This window comes from Budorcas taxicolor, chromosome 11 (assembly GCF_023091745.1).
Source record: "Budorcas taxicolor isolate Tak-1 chromosome 11, Takin1.1, whole genome shotgun sequence".
In the NCBI taxonomy this organism is placed as follows: domain Eukaryota; kingdom Metazoa; phylum Chordata; class Mammalia; order Artiodactyla; family Bovidae; genus Budorcas; species Budorcas taxicolor.
In genome coordinates, this window is record NC_068920.1 from 74,751,486 (window position 1) to 74,768,627 (window position 17,142).

General features: G+C 37.0%; 1 protein-coding gene across 1 annotated transcript in view; it reads left to right on the forward strand.

The window, feature by feature from the left end:
• Positions 1 to 17,142, forward strand: part of BIRC6 (baculoviral IAP repeat containing 6) — a 209,564-nt gene that overhangs the window by 25,722 nt on the left and 166,700 nt on the right. The window contains exons 2-7 of the mRNA XM_052649517.1: positions 1,436 to 1,617; positions 3,592 to 3,729; positions 10,267 to 10,460; positions 13,477 to 13,588; positions 15,196 to 15,278; positions 16,875 to 17,097. Coding sequence (XP_052505477.1) covers positions 1,436 to 1,617; positions 3,592 to 3,729; positions 10,267 to 10,460; positions 13,477 to 13,588; positions 15,196 to 15,278; positions 16,875 to 17,097 — 932 coding nt within the window. The remainder of the gene's footprint in view (positions 1 to 1,435; positions 1,618 to 3,591; positions 3,730 to 10,266; positions 10,461 to 13,476; positions 13,589 to 15,195; positions 15,279 to 16,874; positions 17,098 to 17,142) is intronic.

Genomic DNA, 17,142 nt, shown 5'->3' on the forward strand with positions numbered 1-17,142 from the left:
CCTAGACATTCATGAGTAGGACCCTGGCTGATATCTTTGCTGCTTTTGTATTAGTGCGCAATAGCAGTGCTGAGATCAGGAATGTTCTATAGGTTTATGGTGGGAGTTTAGAATAAGGTGTACTGACTGGTGGCAGAATTACATGTCCACAGAGAAGTTTCTTCACTAGTACAATTAAATTTTACAGATGATAATTTTTTTTCAAGTCGTTTTTAGAGACTGTATTCATGACAGTTTTTAACATTAGTCTTCTTATAAATTAAAATGTAGAAATCAGTGTTATCTTTTCCAAATCGTGCTTTTTGGTTTTATATTTAAAGCTTCCGTGTTTTACCATCGTTTGTAATACTCCTTGAAATTCTGCTCTTAATTTATTCTGATGAATTTTATGGTTAGTATATTCACTTTCTATTAAAGTACTCTTCTGATACTGATTGAGCAGAAACTTCAGAGGACATTGATCTTCAGTAATAGTTGACTGTCGCTTTCCAGTGGTAGTTGAACTAAGACACTTTACTAGTTCTCTTAGGTTATAGCCATCTTCCTTAATTTTATCTCAGATATGTATGTTTGTGTACTCAGTCGTGTCCGACTGTTTGCAACCCCATGGACTATAACCTGCTAAACTCCTCTGTCCATGGGATTTCCCAGGCAAGAATACTGGAGTAGGTTGCCATTTCCTCCTCTAGGGAACCTTCCCGACCCAGGGATTGAATTTATGCCTCTTCTGTCTCCTGCATTGGCAGAGGATTCTTTACCACTGGCGCCACTTGGGACTGGGAAGCCATCTTCCCACCTGGGAAGCATATCTTAGGTATAAAAGCCCAAAAGAACTTTTGAGGTCATTACCTAGAAACTGTCCACATTGACTTTATGCTTAATGACTTTTGTAGGGGAAGGGGGGAAAGATGTAAAACAATACTGAATATTTATTTATTTTAATTACAGTATAGTTGATGTACAATGTTGTGTAGTATTGGATGTTTAAATTTTTTTTTCAAAACAAATTATTTTGAAGTAGTGTAATACAGAGAACTTCCCTATAACCTTTACTAAGTTCCACTGATTTTAATATTTTAAATATTTTACCACATTTGATTATCATTCCCTCACGTATACATTCATACTACTTTTGCTCACTTGTGAATAGGTTGCATATATCATATCCTTTTGTCTTTTACTATTTCTATGTTTATTTCTAAGAACAATGATACTTGCTTTCATAACAGCAATACAGTTTTCAAGTTCTGATAATTTCATATTGTTACTTTAAGCTACAGTACATATTCCAATTTAATCGGTTCTAATAATGCCCTTTAGAGAATCTTTTTCTAGTCAAAGATTATATAAGGTATTTAGTTGCCATGTAAGCATTTATTTTAAAAGATCTATTGGTCTTAACATCTTCAGTGTTGAATTTTTGTTCTTTTAACAGCTAAACCAGGTGGACAGGTGAAATGTCAGTATATTTCTGCCGTGGATAAAGTTATTTTTGTGGATGATTATGCAGTAGGGTGTAGGAAGGACCTTAATGGAATCTTGTTGTTAGACACTGCTCTGCAAACTCCAGTTTCAAAGCAAGATGATGTGGTTCAGCTTGAATTACCTGTCACAGAGGTAAGTTGAAATAAGTGTCAGTATGCTTTTCTGCTTAATGTAGTTTCAGACTTACTCGTCGTTAAATGGAATTAGATTGTCCTTTGAGGATATTATCTACATACCCCTATAAAAACAAGGAATTGTGAATTGTACAGGTTAAACCACTTTAACAGAAACCCCAAAATACAGTGGCTTAAACAAGATAATTTTTTTCTAGTAACAGTACAAGGCCAAGTATAGGGACAACTTTGTTTACTGCAACACTTAGCTTCCATCTCTTGAGTCCAAGACTGCTGCTTCAAGTCTCATTACTTCCCAGTTTTAGGGAAAGGGAGGACAAAAGGCCAGGGAGCGCACTGGCATTTCCTGCCCTTCCTTTTCTCCTTTCCCTTTTACCTCCCTCCCTCATCCTCTCCTTCTGTCTGTATCCCCTCCTTCATTTTTCTTGTTCTGTTTTACAAACTGTTTCACATGTGCCCTTTTCATATTCAGTTAATTCATTGGCCAGAATTTAGTCATATGGCCACGTTAAGCTGAGGTGGTTTTTTTCTTTAATATTAAAAAAGAAGAAATAAATATTAATGGACAACCTGTAATCTTGGCTATGTAACATGTGTCTTAACAATTCCAGATTAAAATTTCAACATACATATTTTTTGTGTTACATATTTATTAATTAATGTATAAGTGTATCCTAACTTAAATTCTTTTGTGTATGTTGATGTTCATATCATATAATTTAAAACTATATTTTTCAGATTTATCAGACTTTAAATTATCTTAAAAATATAAGAGATTATAATGTATTCCCCCTAAAAGTGAGATATTATTTCTGTCTTTATCCCAATTTGTTGATTATTAACTGTTTTGTGTTTGGTGGATTGAAATGATTAGTTGATAAAATCAATATAGCTTATTTCCCATTTTTAAGACATGCAAAATGTTACTGTGTGGGTCAGTGTCATATCACAGTCATCTAGTATGTTAATATTGAAAGCATTTGCTAAAATTCTGAGCTCTGAAAACAGAGTAGCCATCTTTTTGTCATAAGAATATCTCGATCTGGGGGCATGTTAAAATCTTTGGACAGAAAATTAATTAGTTCTACTTGTATTGAATATTTTTTCCCCTCCTAGTTTAAGGAAATTAGACCTGGTGATATCTTAATAAAGCTGATATCTTCTATACATTGTAGTGTACAATAAAAGATGGTTTCAAACCATTGGGTTTTAAAAGGAACTACAGAATTACAATAAAATAGTTGAACATTTATGTAAAATGGACCCTGAAGTCAATATTTAGCTAGATATTTAGCCAACTTCTGCCACCTCTTCCACCTTGCCAGCTCGTGATGTCTGTTGCTGCTTTTCTATCTTTTTACACAAATAATTATAGTTGTCTTGTTCATGTAATACTGTTTGTAGTTCTTCCACCATCCCAGGTACCCTTTCCTGCATCACATTGGTTTCTCACTGTCTTGCCTAAAGTATGTCGTCCTGGGTTTGGTTGGATTAGTGTGGATGTGTTCTTTTCCATATATTGACCATATATTTCTGTTAATGTAGTTCATATTGAATATGTGGGTAACAATGCAAAGGGCTTTTTAAAAATTACCTGATAATTTAATGAGTGATCCCTCTTACGGTATTACATAGTAAAGCTCACTGAGGGACTTTATATTTGTCTTTAACTTTTTATCTCTCTTATTTTTGTTTATAGTTTCAGCTTGTCCAGTTTTTTCTGTCTGGCTTTGGTTTATAAAAACTTCCATGTATGGAGACTTTACTTTGTGGTACTATGCTGAGTACACTGCTATATCTCATTTAATTTTGTAACAGCCTTGCAAATCATTATTTGGTTAGCTAAGTTTGTTTAAAAAAAGTAGAAGTAGTAAATTTTCATATAGTACCTTTCAGAATTAAAATATTTGTGTAAGAATCTGAATTAAACATTTTTGGTATGGTTAATCTTTTGTGATCTTTTTTTATTTAGGCACAACAACTCTTATCGGCATGTTTAGAAAAGGTAGATGTTTCTAGTACAGAGGGCTATGATTTGTTCATCACACAGCTCAAAGATGGTTTGAAAAATACATCTCATGAGACTGCAGCAAACCACAAAGTTGCTAAGGTAAGAAGTTAAAAAAAAATTACTTTGTTTAGGGTTATAACAGAAAGAACATTTCCATACTTTTGCCTTTCTCTGTTCTTCCTTGCACTGATGACTATGGTGGGAGACAGGGCTTTGAATTAAATCCTTGGCTATATTTCATTAATTCTTCTGCATTTTTCTTTTAAGATTTGTAAAAAAATTATAAATGTAATACATATACAGTTTTTATATTGAAGCATATAAAGTAGAAGCTGTTTTCTAAAACAATTTTGCCTTTGTGAGTATCTTCCTCAAGTGCAGTTGAAATTATGCTACAGTGCTGTGATGTACTGTTTGGACTGCTCAGTCTGTTTGGACTGCTGTGATGAGTGGAATTTCTTTTGGTGAAGTCCTTCTTTCTGGGATATAGCTGGTACCTTCTCATTGTGTCCTTATATGGTGAAAGAGGCAAGGGATCTCTCTGGAGCTTTTTATAAAAGAGGGTTCCACCCTCATGACCTAATCACCTTCCTTCCAAAGGCCCTACCTGCTAATAGACTCCCCCTTTGGGTTAGAATTTCGGCAGATGGATTTTGCGGGGGCACAAGCATTCAGATTATAGCATATACCTTGCTTTTGTTCATTGAAGAATGTATATTGAGGATATTTTCATATCAGTGCTCGTATATCATCTGCATTCTTCCTAATATTTATATTGAAGTATATTTTATAAATTCACCATGATTTTATGAATCTTAATTCCATTAGTGGAACATTTTATTTAGTAAAAACAGAAACCATGTTGTGTGTTTCGGCATTGTGAGAAATTGACTTAATATGTGTATGAGAACCAAAAAAATGAAAACAAAACCCTGAGGTAACACAGATGGTAACTGTGGGAAGCAGGACTCATTTTGGTCTGAAGGAACAGGATGTTCAGGTTTTAGAACCTAGATCCTTAAAAACTTAAGAAAAGAGCCTCTTGGATCTGGGACTTCGGACTCCTGAGGTGGAGTTGTTATCCAGTAGGTGCCTCAGGAGCTTGGAGCTTGGAGCCTGATGGACTGAGACTCGGAGTTCTGAATGGGGGTGCTACTCGGCTGATGCTAGTGCCTCTGAGGGAGATATGTGAGACTGGTCCTTGGAGTGCTAAGAAATCAGAACAGAAAAACTTCTGAAGATCAGAGGAGTCAGCTGCTGCCACCAGATCCTTTGCTAACATGATGTTGACAGCAATGACAAGTAACTTAGCAAGAAGCAAGTCTTTTTCCCCTATCATGCTTTCCAGTTTCCATCCTGTGTTCCTTTGTCAGAACTTGACAGTCAGGAAACTAGTTGGTAAAGAAGAAATAATAGTTTATAGTATCCCAGCCCCAACATGACTGAGAAGAGAGGAAAGGGTAGGTTTGGACCTGAGAGACAGTAGCTTAATAACTGGCACAGTCTGCTCCTTTGGCTACTCATTATGTCCATACATACCATCTATACATGTTTGAACTTTCATGCAACAAAAATGTTATGCTTTTACTTAACAAGAGGCTCTGTTCCTAAAAGGAAAATGAAGATTTGTCTCACCCTGTCCCCAGAACAGGCAGACACAAAGTTTCAAAAGATTTTTTATCCGTCTGTAGGTGATATTAGCTACTCTTAAAATTTAGTTTCAAGTGTTTAGGTAACAGAGCTGTGCTACCTAATCACTAAACCTAAATTAAACCCATCTAAACCTAAACACTAAATTAACTACAACAAAAAATTCTTCTGTAAAATAATGACTTACCTCTCTATGTCTTTATCTAAATCTTCATCCATCTATCATTTATGTAATGAGAAATATATAGTTACCATATCTCTCAGTTCTATAATTGTATATAATATAAAGATGATATTCTTGATATTTACAGTCTCCTTCTCCTAGCTATTCCATACTCCCTTTGTCCTTAACTAGCAATGTTAAGGTCAGGTGTCTTTATACTGTCAAGTGACCTAAGTCTTCACTCTTGCAGGATTCAGATCCTTTGTAGTGCTGTGCTAAGTTGTTGTAATTGTCCTTTCACTCTTGTATATCTGATGTGGAAGAGCTTAGAGGCACCCTGGAGAATCTCTTGGATTGTAATTAAATTCTCCTTACTTCCATCAATCCAGTTTCCCTTGTTAGTTTTAATCATATTAACCAGTAGAATTACCACCTACTTTGTCTGATGATTCAGCGACAAGTTATTGTTGTACAGTGTGATTTTTTTTTTTTAAGGTATACAGTATAATGATTTAATATATATTGTTGTTCAGCTGCTAAGTCTATTCTGATTGACTCTTTGCGACCTCATGGACTTCAGCACAGCAGGCTCCCCTGTCCCTCCACTATTTCCTGGAGTTTGCTCCAACTCATGTCCATTGAGTCGGTGATGCCATCCAACCATCTCATCCTGTCACCCCCTTCTCCTTTTGCATTTAGTCTTGCCTAGCATCAGTGGAGAAGGCAGTGGCATCCCACTCCAGTACTCTTGCCTGGGAAAATGGACGGAGAAGTCTGGTAGGCTACAGTCCATGGGGTCGCTAAGAGTCGGACACGACTGAGTGACTTCACTTTCACTTTTCACTTTTATGCATTGGAGAAGGAAATGGCAACCCACTCCAGTGTTCTTGCCTGGAGAAACCCAGGGACGGGGGAGCCTGGTGGGCTGCTGTCTATGGGGTCGCACAGAGTCAGACACAACTGAATTGACTTAGCAGCAGCAGCAGCAGGGTCTTTTCCAATGAATTGGCTCTTTGCATCGGGTGGCCAAAGTATTGGAGCTTCAGTTTCTGCATCAGTCCTGCCAATGAACATTCTGGGTTGATTTCCTTTAGGATTGACTGGTTTGATCTCAGTGACAAGAGGAACCCAAGATTGCTGGTTAGCAGTGTTAACACCTAATTCAGTGCAACCATTGTTGTACCCTTGGTGGAACATTGCTTCCTTGTCACAAGACCTCTAGAGCCTAAAGCTTAAAAAAAAAAACCTGTAAATGGATTATTAAGTATAATAGCAACCCTGCTGAGAGAAGCTATATTATGTGTTTTTTGTTGATTAAAAGCATATACATAATCCTGTAATGTTAGAATTCCAGACTTTTAAGCATCTCTCCCAATTAGTACTGAAAATGAGTCTTTGGAAGGGCCCACACCTTTTTGTCAGGTCATCTCCTTCTGTAAGACACCACAGTAAGACAGTTCAGTTTCATGGGGCAAGAGCCCATTGTTGCCCCTACCTCTTCTACTGCCTCCAAACCTCCAAGCCCTTCCCCCCACCTTTGAAGTGCTTTCTTACTGAGAAGCAAAAAGCAAAGTTGTATAGACTACTTTCTAGTGGTTTAATATTATGGCAGAAGCATTGTGGGCAGAACAGATAAATGCACAGTCAGAATACGTATCTACAGTAAAGACAAATTGCTGTCCAATCCATAATGGAAGAAATCTAATATAATCAACCTGCAGTAAGTTAATTGGCTGGTTCTTTTGGAAAACGGTGTCCCATTGGTGGCTCAACTTTGGTATCTGCTATTGGCAGGCCTGCAGTTAGCCTGCTTAGTCTTGGTGAGAGCAAGTTCATGCTGGACCTGTGCACACCCTCTCTCTTTTACCATGGCATTTTGCATATAGATTCGTTGAGCAAGCACTGGAGTGGTTATGGCAAAAGAGTGAGTGGCATTCATATACTGTGTATAATTTGCCCATTTCCTCTATAATGGATGCCTTTTGATAAGCATTCACATATTTCACAAATATTTTCATACTGTGTTTATTTGGAGAGGTCTGTCCGTAGACCTTTACCCTTAACTTCCTTGTTAACAGTCTTCCAATCCTGATCTTTCCAGATGTCTGAACATCTAGCCAAAATGTTAGCCATTGTCCATTAATCAGTGAGGACCTTTACTTCTGGTCACCTCTCAATCCAGACAAAGAGAACAGTCCAATGTACTGGTTGAAGTTCTGCCCGCTGAAAAGATTTGCCCTCATCCCTGTCCAGATTGGGACTGTGGTGCTGCAGCCATCCACTTTGGTACGGCACTTTCATAATGTGAAAACCATCTGTATGTCAGATCTAAAGGTTTTCTTCCTCAATTATCCCATCATAGGGAGTTCCTTGTGAAGCCATCAGTGTGGAATGAGAAAGGAGCTGTTGTCAGAATAGGTATTGTAGAAATCTCAGCTCCTTGATTATTCAGCTGGTTCAAAATTGAATTGCCTTTTGGACTTCCTCAAGATTGGTTTCTTATAAACCTCTTAAGGAATACTAGCCCTCACACCCAGTAATACGGTTTGGTGTATCAGGTAGCACCTAGTTTGTGATGGCCAGCTCTGATTGCATGCACACTTGTCCCATGGGTAGACACATTTTTATGAGAACTAACTACTAGGAGGCCAGGAGCTGTTTCTCAAGAGGAGAGGAATTGTTTACAGGAGAGGCATGGTTTTGTCTTAGCATCCTGCTACATTACTGTCCCAGAGACTCCCTACAGCATCTTTACTTGTTGCAGATACTTCTAGTGTCATTGAATATGCTCACAAGATACACATGGTAGAGCATCTTGTGATTCAGCCTGGGTGTGCTGCTGCTGCTGCTGCTAAGTCGCGTCAGTGGTGTCCAACTCTGTGCGACCCCATGGACGGCAGCCCACCAGGCTCCCCCGTCCCTGGGATTCTCCAGGCAAGAACACTGGAGTGGGTTGCCATTTCCTTCTCCAATGCATGAAAGTGAAAAATGAAAGTGAAGTCGCTCAGTCGTGTCCGAGTCTTCACAACCTCATGGACTGCAGCCTACCAGGCTCCTCTGTTGATGGGAGTTTCCAGGCTGGGTGTGCTGAGGAACCTCTTATTCTGTTCAGTTCAGTTCAGTTGCTTAGTCGTGTCCGACTCTTTGTGACCCCATGAGTCGCAGCACGCCAGGCCTCCCTGTCCATCACCAAATCCCGGAGTTCATTCAGACTCATGTCCATCGAGTCCGTGATGCCATCCAGCCATCTCATCCTTTGTTGTTCCCTTCTCCTCCTGCCCCCAATCCCTCCCAGCATCACAGTCTTTTCCAATGAATCAACTCTTCGCATGAGGTGTCCAGAGTACTGGAATTTCATCATGTATTATTTGATAATTGAGTTACAGCAACATTCTCAAATATGCTGAACACTGGATCCAAAATCTGCTTAGGCCCACTGAGCATTGTGCCTCTTTTTCATTGTTGTAGCAACTTTTCTTTCACCTTGGAGGAAACATCCTGACATGCCTAGCCTACTGGACCTCTAGAAACTTCACAGAGATTTTAGGACCCTGAGTTTTTCTGGGGATATTGATTCTCTCTGGCTTGCATTTGTCTTACTAAGGCATTTAAGGTCCTTGCTCCTTTCCCCTCATCTGGACCAGTTACTGTGATGTTACTAATACAATAGATAAAGGTGCTGATCGGCAGGATGTTGGGTTGATTAGGATCCCTGCAGATTAGAGTTTGGTAAAGAGCATGAGTCCTAGGGTAAGACTGTGCAGATTTATTGTTTCTGCCAGGTAAAAGCAGTTTACTTTTGGATGGCCCTTAAAATTAGTGTAGACAAAAAGGTATTTGACAGAATTGTAACTGCCTACCAAATATCAAGGGATTTGTTACTTTGCTTCAGTAAAAATACCTCATCTGAAATATCAGCTGCAGTTGAAGTCCACCTGATTTTACAATCCACGGTCATTCTTCAAGATCCATTTATGTTTTGCATGGGCCGGTGGGTCAGTTAAATGGAGGTGAGGTCGTTTGATTACCCCTCTGTCAGGTCTGTTAATGTGACATTAATCTCATAAATTTCCTCAGAATGTGGTATTGCTGTAGTTCAGTAGCTTTGTAGGAAAAAAATGAAAGTTCTAGGGGCTCCTGGTTGACCTTTCTTCTTTTAGTAGTCCAAGAGGATCAGAGGAACAGCGTAGGAACTTTTCTAGCTGCCTGTTCTATTTCTCTTCCAGTTACACATTTGGGAGCTAGTGAGATAGCTACAAGATAGATCTGAGGATCCACAGAACTCACTGAGACAGCTTTGGGCCAAAATTCCAGTAGTCACTTCACCATTATAAGTCTCCACTTTGATTAATGGACCACAGTGCTGTTTTAGGTTAGTTCAGTGTTCCTCTCTTGTAGTGCCTGGAATATCACACAGCATTTCCATTCCCAAGTGCACAGTGACTATAGTGAATGTCCACAGGTGCCTTTGAGGAAGGCTTGGGGTATGATTGACAGTGGAGAGTTGGGGCATCATTGTGGGATCCTTTCTCAAGGGGATTTGGCCTCCCTTTCAACCAAAAGGCTCTGAATCTATGAACAGATTAGGTCTAGAAACAAAAGTGAGAGTCCTTCTTTCTCTCTTATCTGGGTCTAAACATTCTTTTTCAGGATGGTTAACTTCATTTTTTATGTAATTGCAGGTTCTTACTTTGAATTATAAGTTAATGGAGTAAACTGACTTGAGACTATAAATAGTTATTTATCTTATAATGTATAAATCAGGGTTTTGATAGAAACTATTGAGTATGTTTTCTTTTGCTTACACTGCTGTTTTCTTTCAGTGGGCCACAGTTACATTTCATCTTCCTCATCATGTGTTGAAGTCCATTGCCAGTGCCATTGTGAATGAACTTAAGAAAATCAATCAAAATGTTGCTGCCTTACCTGTGGCTTCCTCAGTGATGGACAGATTGTCTTACCTCTTACCTAGTGCGCGTCCAGAACTTGGGGTGGGGCCAGGCCGTTCTGTGGACAGGTATGAACTTGCTTATAAAGAGATGTGACAGTAACATTGAATTGATTAGTGTTTTGATTAACAGAATAACTGTAAATTTGATTATGATTTTAAATATTTTTGAAAATCACTTAGATTTTTATTTTGATCAAAAAACTGAAATGAAGTAAACTACTCCTCGAATTGCTGTTGTTAAACAATTTTTTTTGGTGCCTGGAAAGTGTTTAAGAGGATTATGAAGCTATATATTTTAAATTCTAGGTTTGTAGTTGCTTAGTAAATATTTGAGTCATTAATATTATAATTATTCAATATGTAATATATATTATAGATAATTATTCAATATATAAGAATTATTTTGCCTTGATGAATTTTGTGACCTTTGGCATAAATTTTGGTAAATTAAAACACTGTCCCAGAATTTGAACATAAGAGCCATATATTATTTCCTACTTAAAAAATGGACAGTTAAGGGATGTCCCTGGTGGCCTAGGGGCTATGACTCTGAGCTCCCCCTGCAAGGGGCCTAGGTTCGATCCCTTTTCGGGGGAACTAGACCCCATAAGCCACAGCTAAGAGTTTGCTTGCCGCAACTAAAGACCCTGCCTGCCGCAACGAAGACCCAGCGCAGCCAAATAGATAAATATTCTTAAAGAATGGGCAGAGCTAAAAAAGCACTCAAGGGCCATTTTGTGGGCTTTTTGTCTCTTGTTTTTCTAGAGCAGTTTCGAATTAAGGTTTTTATGCTGCCTGCCCTGGATTTAAAGTGTTTAAAAAAGTCATACCTCAGTTATTATTTTCTTCAGTAGAGATTTCTTGGGAGTTATGCTTTATAGAAAGCTAAAAGTCAGTAGTGCCTTCACTGAAAAATTTAAGTGATTTTTATTTGAGATAATATTTATTAGTAATGAAGTTTAGAACCATTTTTCTGAGTTACTACATTTAGCGATTTTGTTAAGTTCACATTTGCCTTCCCATGTAACATTTTACATTTTCACTTTTTCATTGAATGTGAATTTAACTGCTCATGTTGTTTTCTGAAGTACATTTATAAAGAGTACATGGCAATGTAACAAAAATATTAGTGAATGAGTTAACCTTTAACTTCTGTTATCTTAAGTATAGCTCTTTTTTTTTTTTAAACTGGCTGTTCCACATGGCTTGTGGGATCCTAGTTCTCCAACCAGGGATTGGATCCAGGCTCTCACCAGCTGAACTGTGGAGTTCCAGCCACTGGACCACCAGGAAATTCCCATATTCTCTTATATTAGTTTGCAATATTTTTTAGTTTATCCTTTTGTAAACCAAAACTGCTTAATCAGTTGCCCCTTTTTTGTTAAGTGGTTTCTTTTATTATGTAAGTAACGTCTATTGGTTGTTAACATTTGGGAAGTATTTTTATATTCCGTAGTAACCCTGCTGTCTCTAACTTTTGGGCAAAATGTAGAGACTGCCCTTTTTAATTTTAACTGTCATGTGATATGTCTTTGGCTATTATTAAAATATTCTTTGCAATATGTCTGGAGAAGGAAAAAGGAAGGAATCAATGTTTCTTGTCTGAGAGCCTGGCCTATCTTTAGATTATAATTTCAGAGCTATTTTCTTTGTAATCAGTAGGAGACTTTCTAAAGAAATCAGGGTAAGCTGTGGTGAATGGTTTGTTTTAGAAAATGCATTCATTAGATGGGATTTTCAGTGTTTCTGGAGGTGTTAAAATCTCTCAAAATTCTAATTTTGATGTAGTCTGTGTTTTTTATTTCATTAAATATGATTCTAGGAACCCTTATGAAAACCTTGAACTCTGAAGTCTGTTGGAGGTTTGAGTAAGGGTCTACCGGATGCTATTGCTGTTTTGCTTGGTAGTATAACTTACGTGGACAGATTGTCTGTTCTGAAAACATAAAGATGTCTGTAGCCTGATCAAGCAATTATTATTATTTTTTTCCAAATCAGGACACAACTATGAGTTAAACCTAAATCTCATTAGCAGTATTACAAGAAACCATGTACTAATTTAAGGGAAGAATTAAAAAAAAAGTATTTTTCTGGTCTCATAGTGATGAATTTTTACCACTTTTCTTTTATTGAATCAGTTTCTCTTCTGTGTTAGGAAAAGGAACTTTGCATACTGGTCCTTTCTTATTTGAAGCTGTGTGGACTTTTTCTAATTTTGATAGTCTCTTTTAAAAAGATATTCTGGTATTGTTGTTGCAGGTTCAGTCTCAATGAGCTAATTATGTTAATGAAAACCTGTGAAGATTTCCTTTTTTTTTATAATCCCCTGAAAAGTACAGATTTCCTGGAAAAGGATTTCTCTGGAGAAAGAACATAAAAATTGCTTTCTACCTAAAAAAAACTTAAACTAGAATATACTTTTTCAGTATGGTTGGGGTAAAACTACTGTTCCTTTGGCTGTGGTTTTATCCATTTATGCAAAACTTGTCACTTGATGAAAGCATAGGGTTCTGTGCCTCTACATTTTCAGATTCTCTGCTCTTGATCGCTATTATGCAACACTGGTTAATTTAATCTACCCATGGAATTATCTGTTGTAGCCATCTTATCTGGAGAAGGCAGTGACACCCCACTCCAGTACTCTTGCCTGGAAAATCCCATGGACGGAGGAGCCTGGCAGGCTGCAGTCCAGGGGGTCGCTAAGAGTCGGACATGACTGAGCGACTTCACTTTCACGCATTGGAGAAGGAAATGGCAACCCACTCCAGAGTTCTTGCTTGGAGAATCCCAGGCGGGGGAGCCTGGTGGGCTGCCGTCTGTGGGGTTGCACAGAGTCGGACATGACTGAAGTGATTTAGCAGCAGCAGCAGCAGCCATCTTATCATGTTTCTTTTTCCCTATTCTGTTCATGGGAAATTCCTAAAACTTATCATTTCAAATTTATAATACAAATTTGAACTTGGTCATTAAACATTCCCAGTTTTTGTTGATAATCCGATAAGCTTTTTTCTTCAGTGGTGAGTAATAGGGTCACTGTAATTTGATGCCTAACTTTGGTTACATAAAGTATGTTTACTTTTAGATCATTGATGTATAGTGAAGCTAACAGACGGGAGACGTTTACCTCATGGCCTCATGTAGGGTATAGATGGGCACAGCCAGATCCCATGGCTCAAGCTGGATTTTATCATCAGGTAAATAAGGCTGTCAAAAAATCTTTTTCAATATGACTTTTTAGCCTTTAGTAAGACTCTCAACGTTTAGTACATTTTCAGACATGTATGTTATTTTATGTACGTGGCTCCGTGCTTGTGTGTCTGTAATGTGAGTTTTGTTCTTACACCTTTCTTTGATCATAATACTAACTGGCTATTTCCTATATCTCATACTGTGTATGAAAGGTGAAAAGGTTAAAAAAAAATAACTGAGTTAATGCATGTGTATTGAAGAATTGATTAAGAAATGTAGAGAGAGAAGTAATTAAGGGAAAGAGTCATAATCTTATGTAGGAAAAGAGGAGGGTGTACAGTGTAAGGACGAGTGTGAGAAAAAGACATGAGAATGGGAGATTATAGAAAACTTCACGGAGCCAGTGTAGAGCAAGTTACGAAAAATGAGTTCAGATTGGCATAATAAACCAATTAAAGGAAACTTCAACTGAGTAATGTTGACTGGCTCACCAGTGTTTTTCCATTGCTAAAGAAGCTAAGAAATTAATAATTACATGTCAGTTTACATAAGACATGCTTGTTTAATTTTGGAATGAAATTAAACTTTGGATACATTGAATTATTATTGTCATAAAGAATATTAAGAATAATTATTCCTTCATTGTCTTGAAGGGTTCTTGGAGTATCTTAAACTAATATTTTATCAGAAAACCAAGATATTTGAAGATTTGATTCAAAGTCCATCAGATTTCCAGTTAAAGATAGATTTGTTTGGAGACTGGCTAGTATTAGAATTATTGAAATTATTTCCCTAAATTAAGGATTGAATAAGGACTATTTTTCCTAATAATTTATTTTCTTCCTTATTTTTTGGTATTGTTTCATATAACAGCCTCTGTTAAGTGACACCTTGATATTTTTTCCATTTAGCTGTTGTTCATTGTATTCCATTTTTTTCAAAGAGATCAAATCATAGGTTTTCTAGAATCTTCTACCTGTATTAGGGGCTGATTAGTCTTAGTCTTCTAAAAAATATATTTACACTTTAGATGTAGTAAGCACTAAGTAGAGTAAATACTCAAAAATATTAATTTTAGTTTTCAAAGGTATATTTCAGTTCAGGTTTTGATTTTATATATATTTATGTATATGTGTGTGTGTGTGTGTGTGTCATTTGGTCCTAAGTGTCTTACTTAAAGAATGTTACATGAATTATGTTCACTTTATTTTTTATTAAACACAAAAATTATGTTTACCCTTGCTTATATAGTAGCATAGAATTCAGTTTTTCAAAATAAATCTGTTAGACTATTTCCTCTTATATACTTAACTATGTTTAAAATACTTTAGTAATACAGTTGCAAGATGTTGGGCCAGAGATTGAAGCTGTGTGTCCGCATATTTGATTCAGTGGTCGTTTGCTGATGAAACACAATTTTTCAAACAAAGCAGCAAATATATAAACATTTGGGGATTAAAAATATATTGTTAAAGCCTAATATTAACAGTACAGGCTAATTTTCTTTTCCTCAATATGGAATTTTACCTAAAATTATGAACTTGCTTAGAAGAGTTTTTATTAAGCTATTTTAATGTTGATGAGCCTTTTCTGTTTCCTTACACATTTGCAGCCTGCCTCCTCTGGAGATGATAGAGCCATGTGCTTCACTTGTAGTGTGTGTCTCGTTTGTTGGGAACCTACTGATGAACCTTGGTGAGTCTTGACTTTTCTGAACATAATAGGCTAAGTGCGTCTATATTTTATGTTTCTGATCTGTATATTAATACCCTTGCCATTTGTCATCTCTGTTTTTGCCTCTGTTCTAAGAGAATGAGGTAATGCTGTCTGTGCTCTGTCATATCACTTGGCATACAGGATCTCTAAGGTCTTTGATTTCCCAAGGTCTGTACATGTGAGAAGGGCCAAAGAATGGAAGTATACTCTGACTGAAAACTAGAAGGCTATGACAAAATAAATTTTAAAAGCATGATTAAATTCAGCAGTTCAGCCTGTTCTTTTGTGGGCAGCTCATCAATAGGGAGTCCATGGAAGGAGGGCCTTATGATTTACATTTCTAATTTCAGAGTAATTCTAGAGAGTCTGTTCTGGTGCATAAAATTTGAGAACTTGGTTAAACATTAGAGATCATGTATTGGAACCTCACTTTTACATAACTACCCTGAGGCCCTACTAATAGAAATAGTAATAATAGCAAACATTTGTATAATGTGTTTTATCAGGTACCGTCTTATGCACAACACGAATAGTCACTGTAGTGAAAAACTGGGAAATCTTACACGCCTTTTGGGAGGGGACTAGATAGATAAAATACATTCATATAATTGACTGATCCAACAGTTAAAGGAATAAGCAGTTAATTCTCTATTAATCATCATCAGTGCATTATTATGTCAAGAAAGCTGTTGTAGAATGAACTATATAATAAGCTGTTTATTTAAAGTAAAAATTCTGTTTATTCTGTATGTATGCATATGGGTATAAGTTTATAAAAATATTTTAGGAGTATACTAGTGGCTGTCTGGAGGTGGGATCAGAGATTACTGGGGTTGGATATTAGGCCTGAAGTGTGTCTTTTGCTATATTTTAGATAGTCAAATGTCACTTATTAAAATGAAATTTTAATTAAAAAGTTAAAACTCAGATGAAATTAGAAAGAGGAAAAATGCTCTAAGGTTTAGCTGCGACGGAATCCGTTTCAAATGTCATGTGCCTGGAGAGATGCCATGTAAAAGCATTTATGTAAGACACCTTGTTGTACTACAAATTGTCCAGGATTTATATATGGATGTAGGTAAGTTGTAGGTGCAGTGTTGTTAAAGTGAATGGTTAATATGTTACAGTGATCTTAGTAAAATGAAAATTTTTGGTATTTGAGTCTTTAATTAAAGAATGTTATAGTTGTTCGGTTGCTGTCATGTCCGTCTGACTCTTTGTGACCCCGTGAACTTTAGTACACTAAGCTTCTGTGTCCTCCACTATTTCCCCGAGGTTGCTCAAATTCATGTTAATTGAGTCGATGATGCTGTCTAACCGTCTTATCATCTGCTACCCACTTTTTTTGCCTTTAGTTCCCAGCATCAAAGTCTTTTCCAGTGAGTTGGCTCTTTGTATCAGGTGGCCAGAGTATTAGAGCTTCAGCTTCATCAACAGTCCTTCCAGTGAATATTCAGGGTTAAATTAATTGTTTTTTTTTTTTTTTTTAAGAAAAAATATCATAGAGTTCTCTTTTAGTGTTACAGACTTAACAGCTTAGTTGCTTAAACTTTCCCTTTTTTAATTTGTGTAAAGGTCTGAACACGAGAGACATTCCCCAAACTGCCCGTTTGTGAAAGGTGAGCATACACAGAATGTACCATTGTCGGTCACTCTTGCAACAAGTCCTGCACAGTTTCCTTGCGTGGATGGAACTGACCGAATATCTTGCTTTGGGTCCGGGAGCTGCCCTCACTTTTTAGCTGCTGCAACAAAACGAGGAAAGATCTGTATATGGGATGTTTCCAAACTTATGAAGGTATGTTTTAATTTTGAAGGAACAAATCAGTAACTGAAAAAAAAT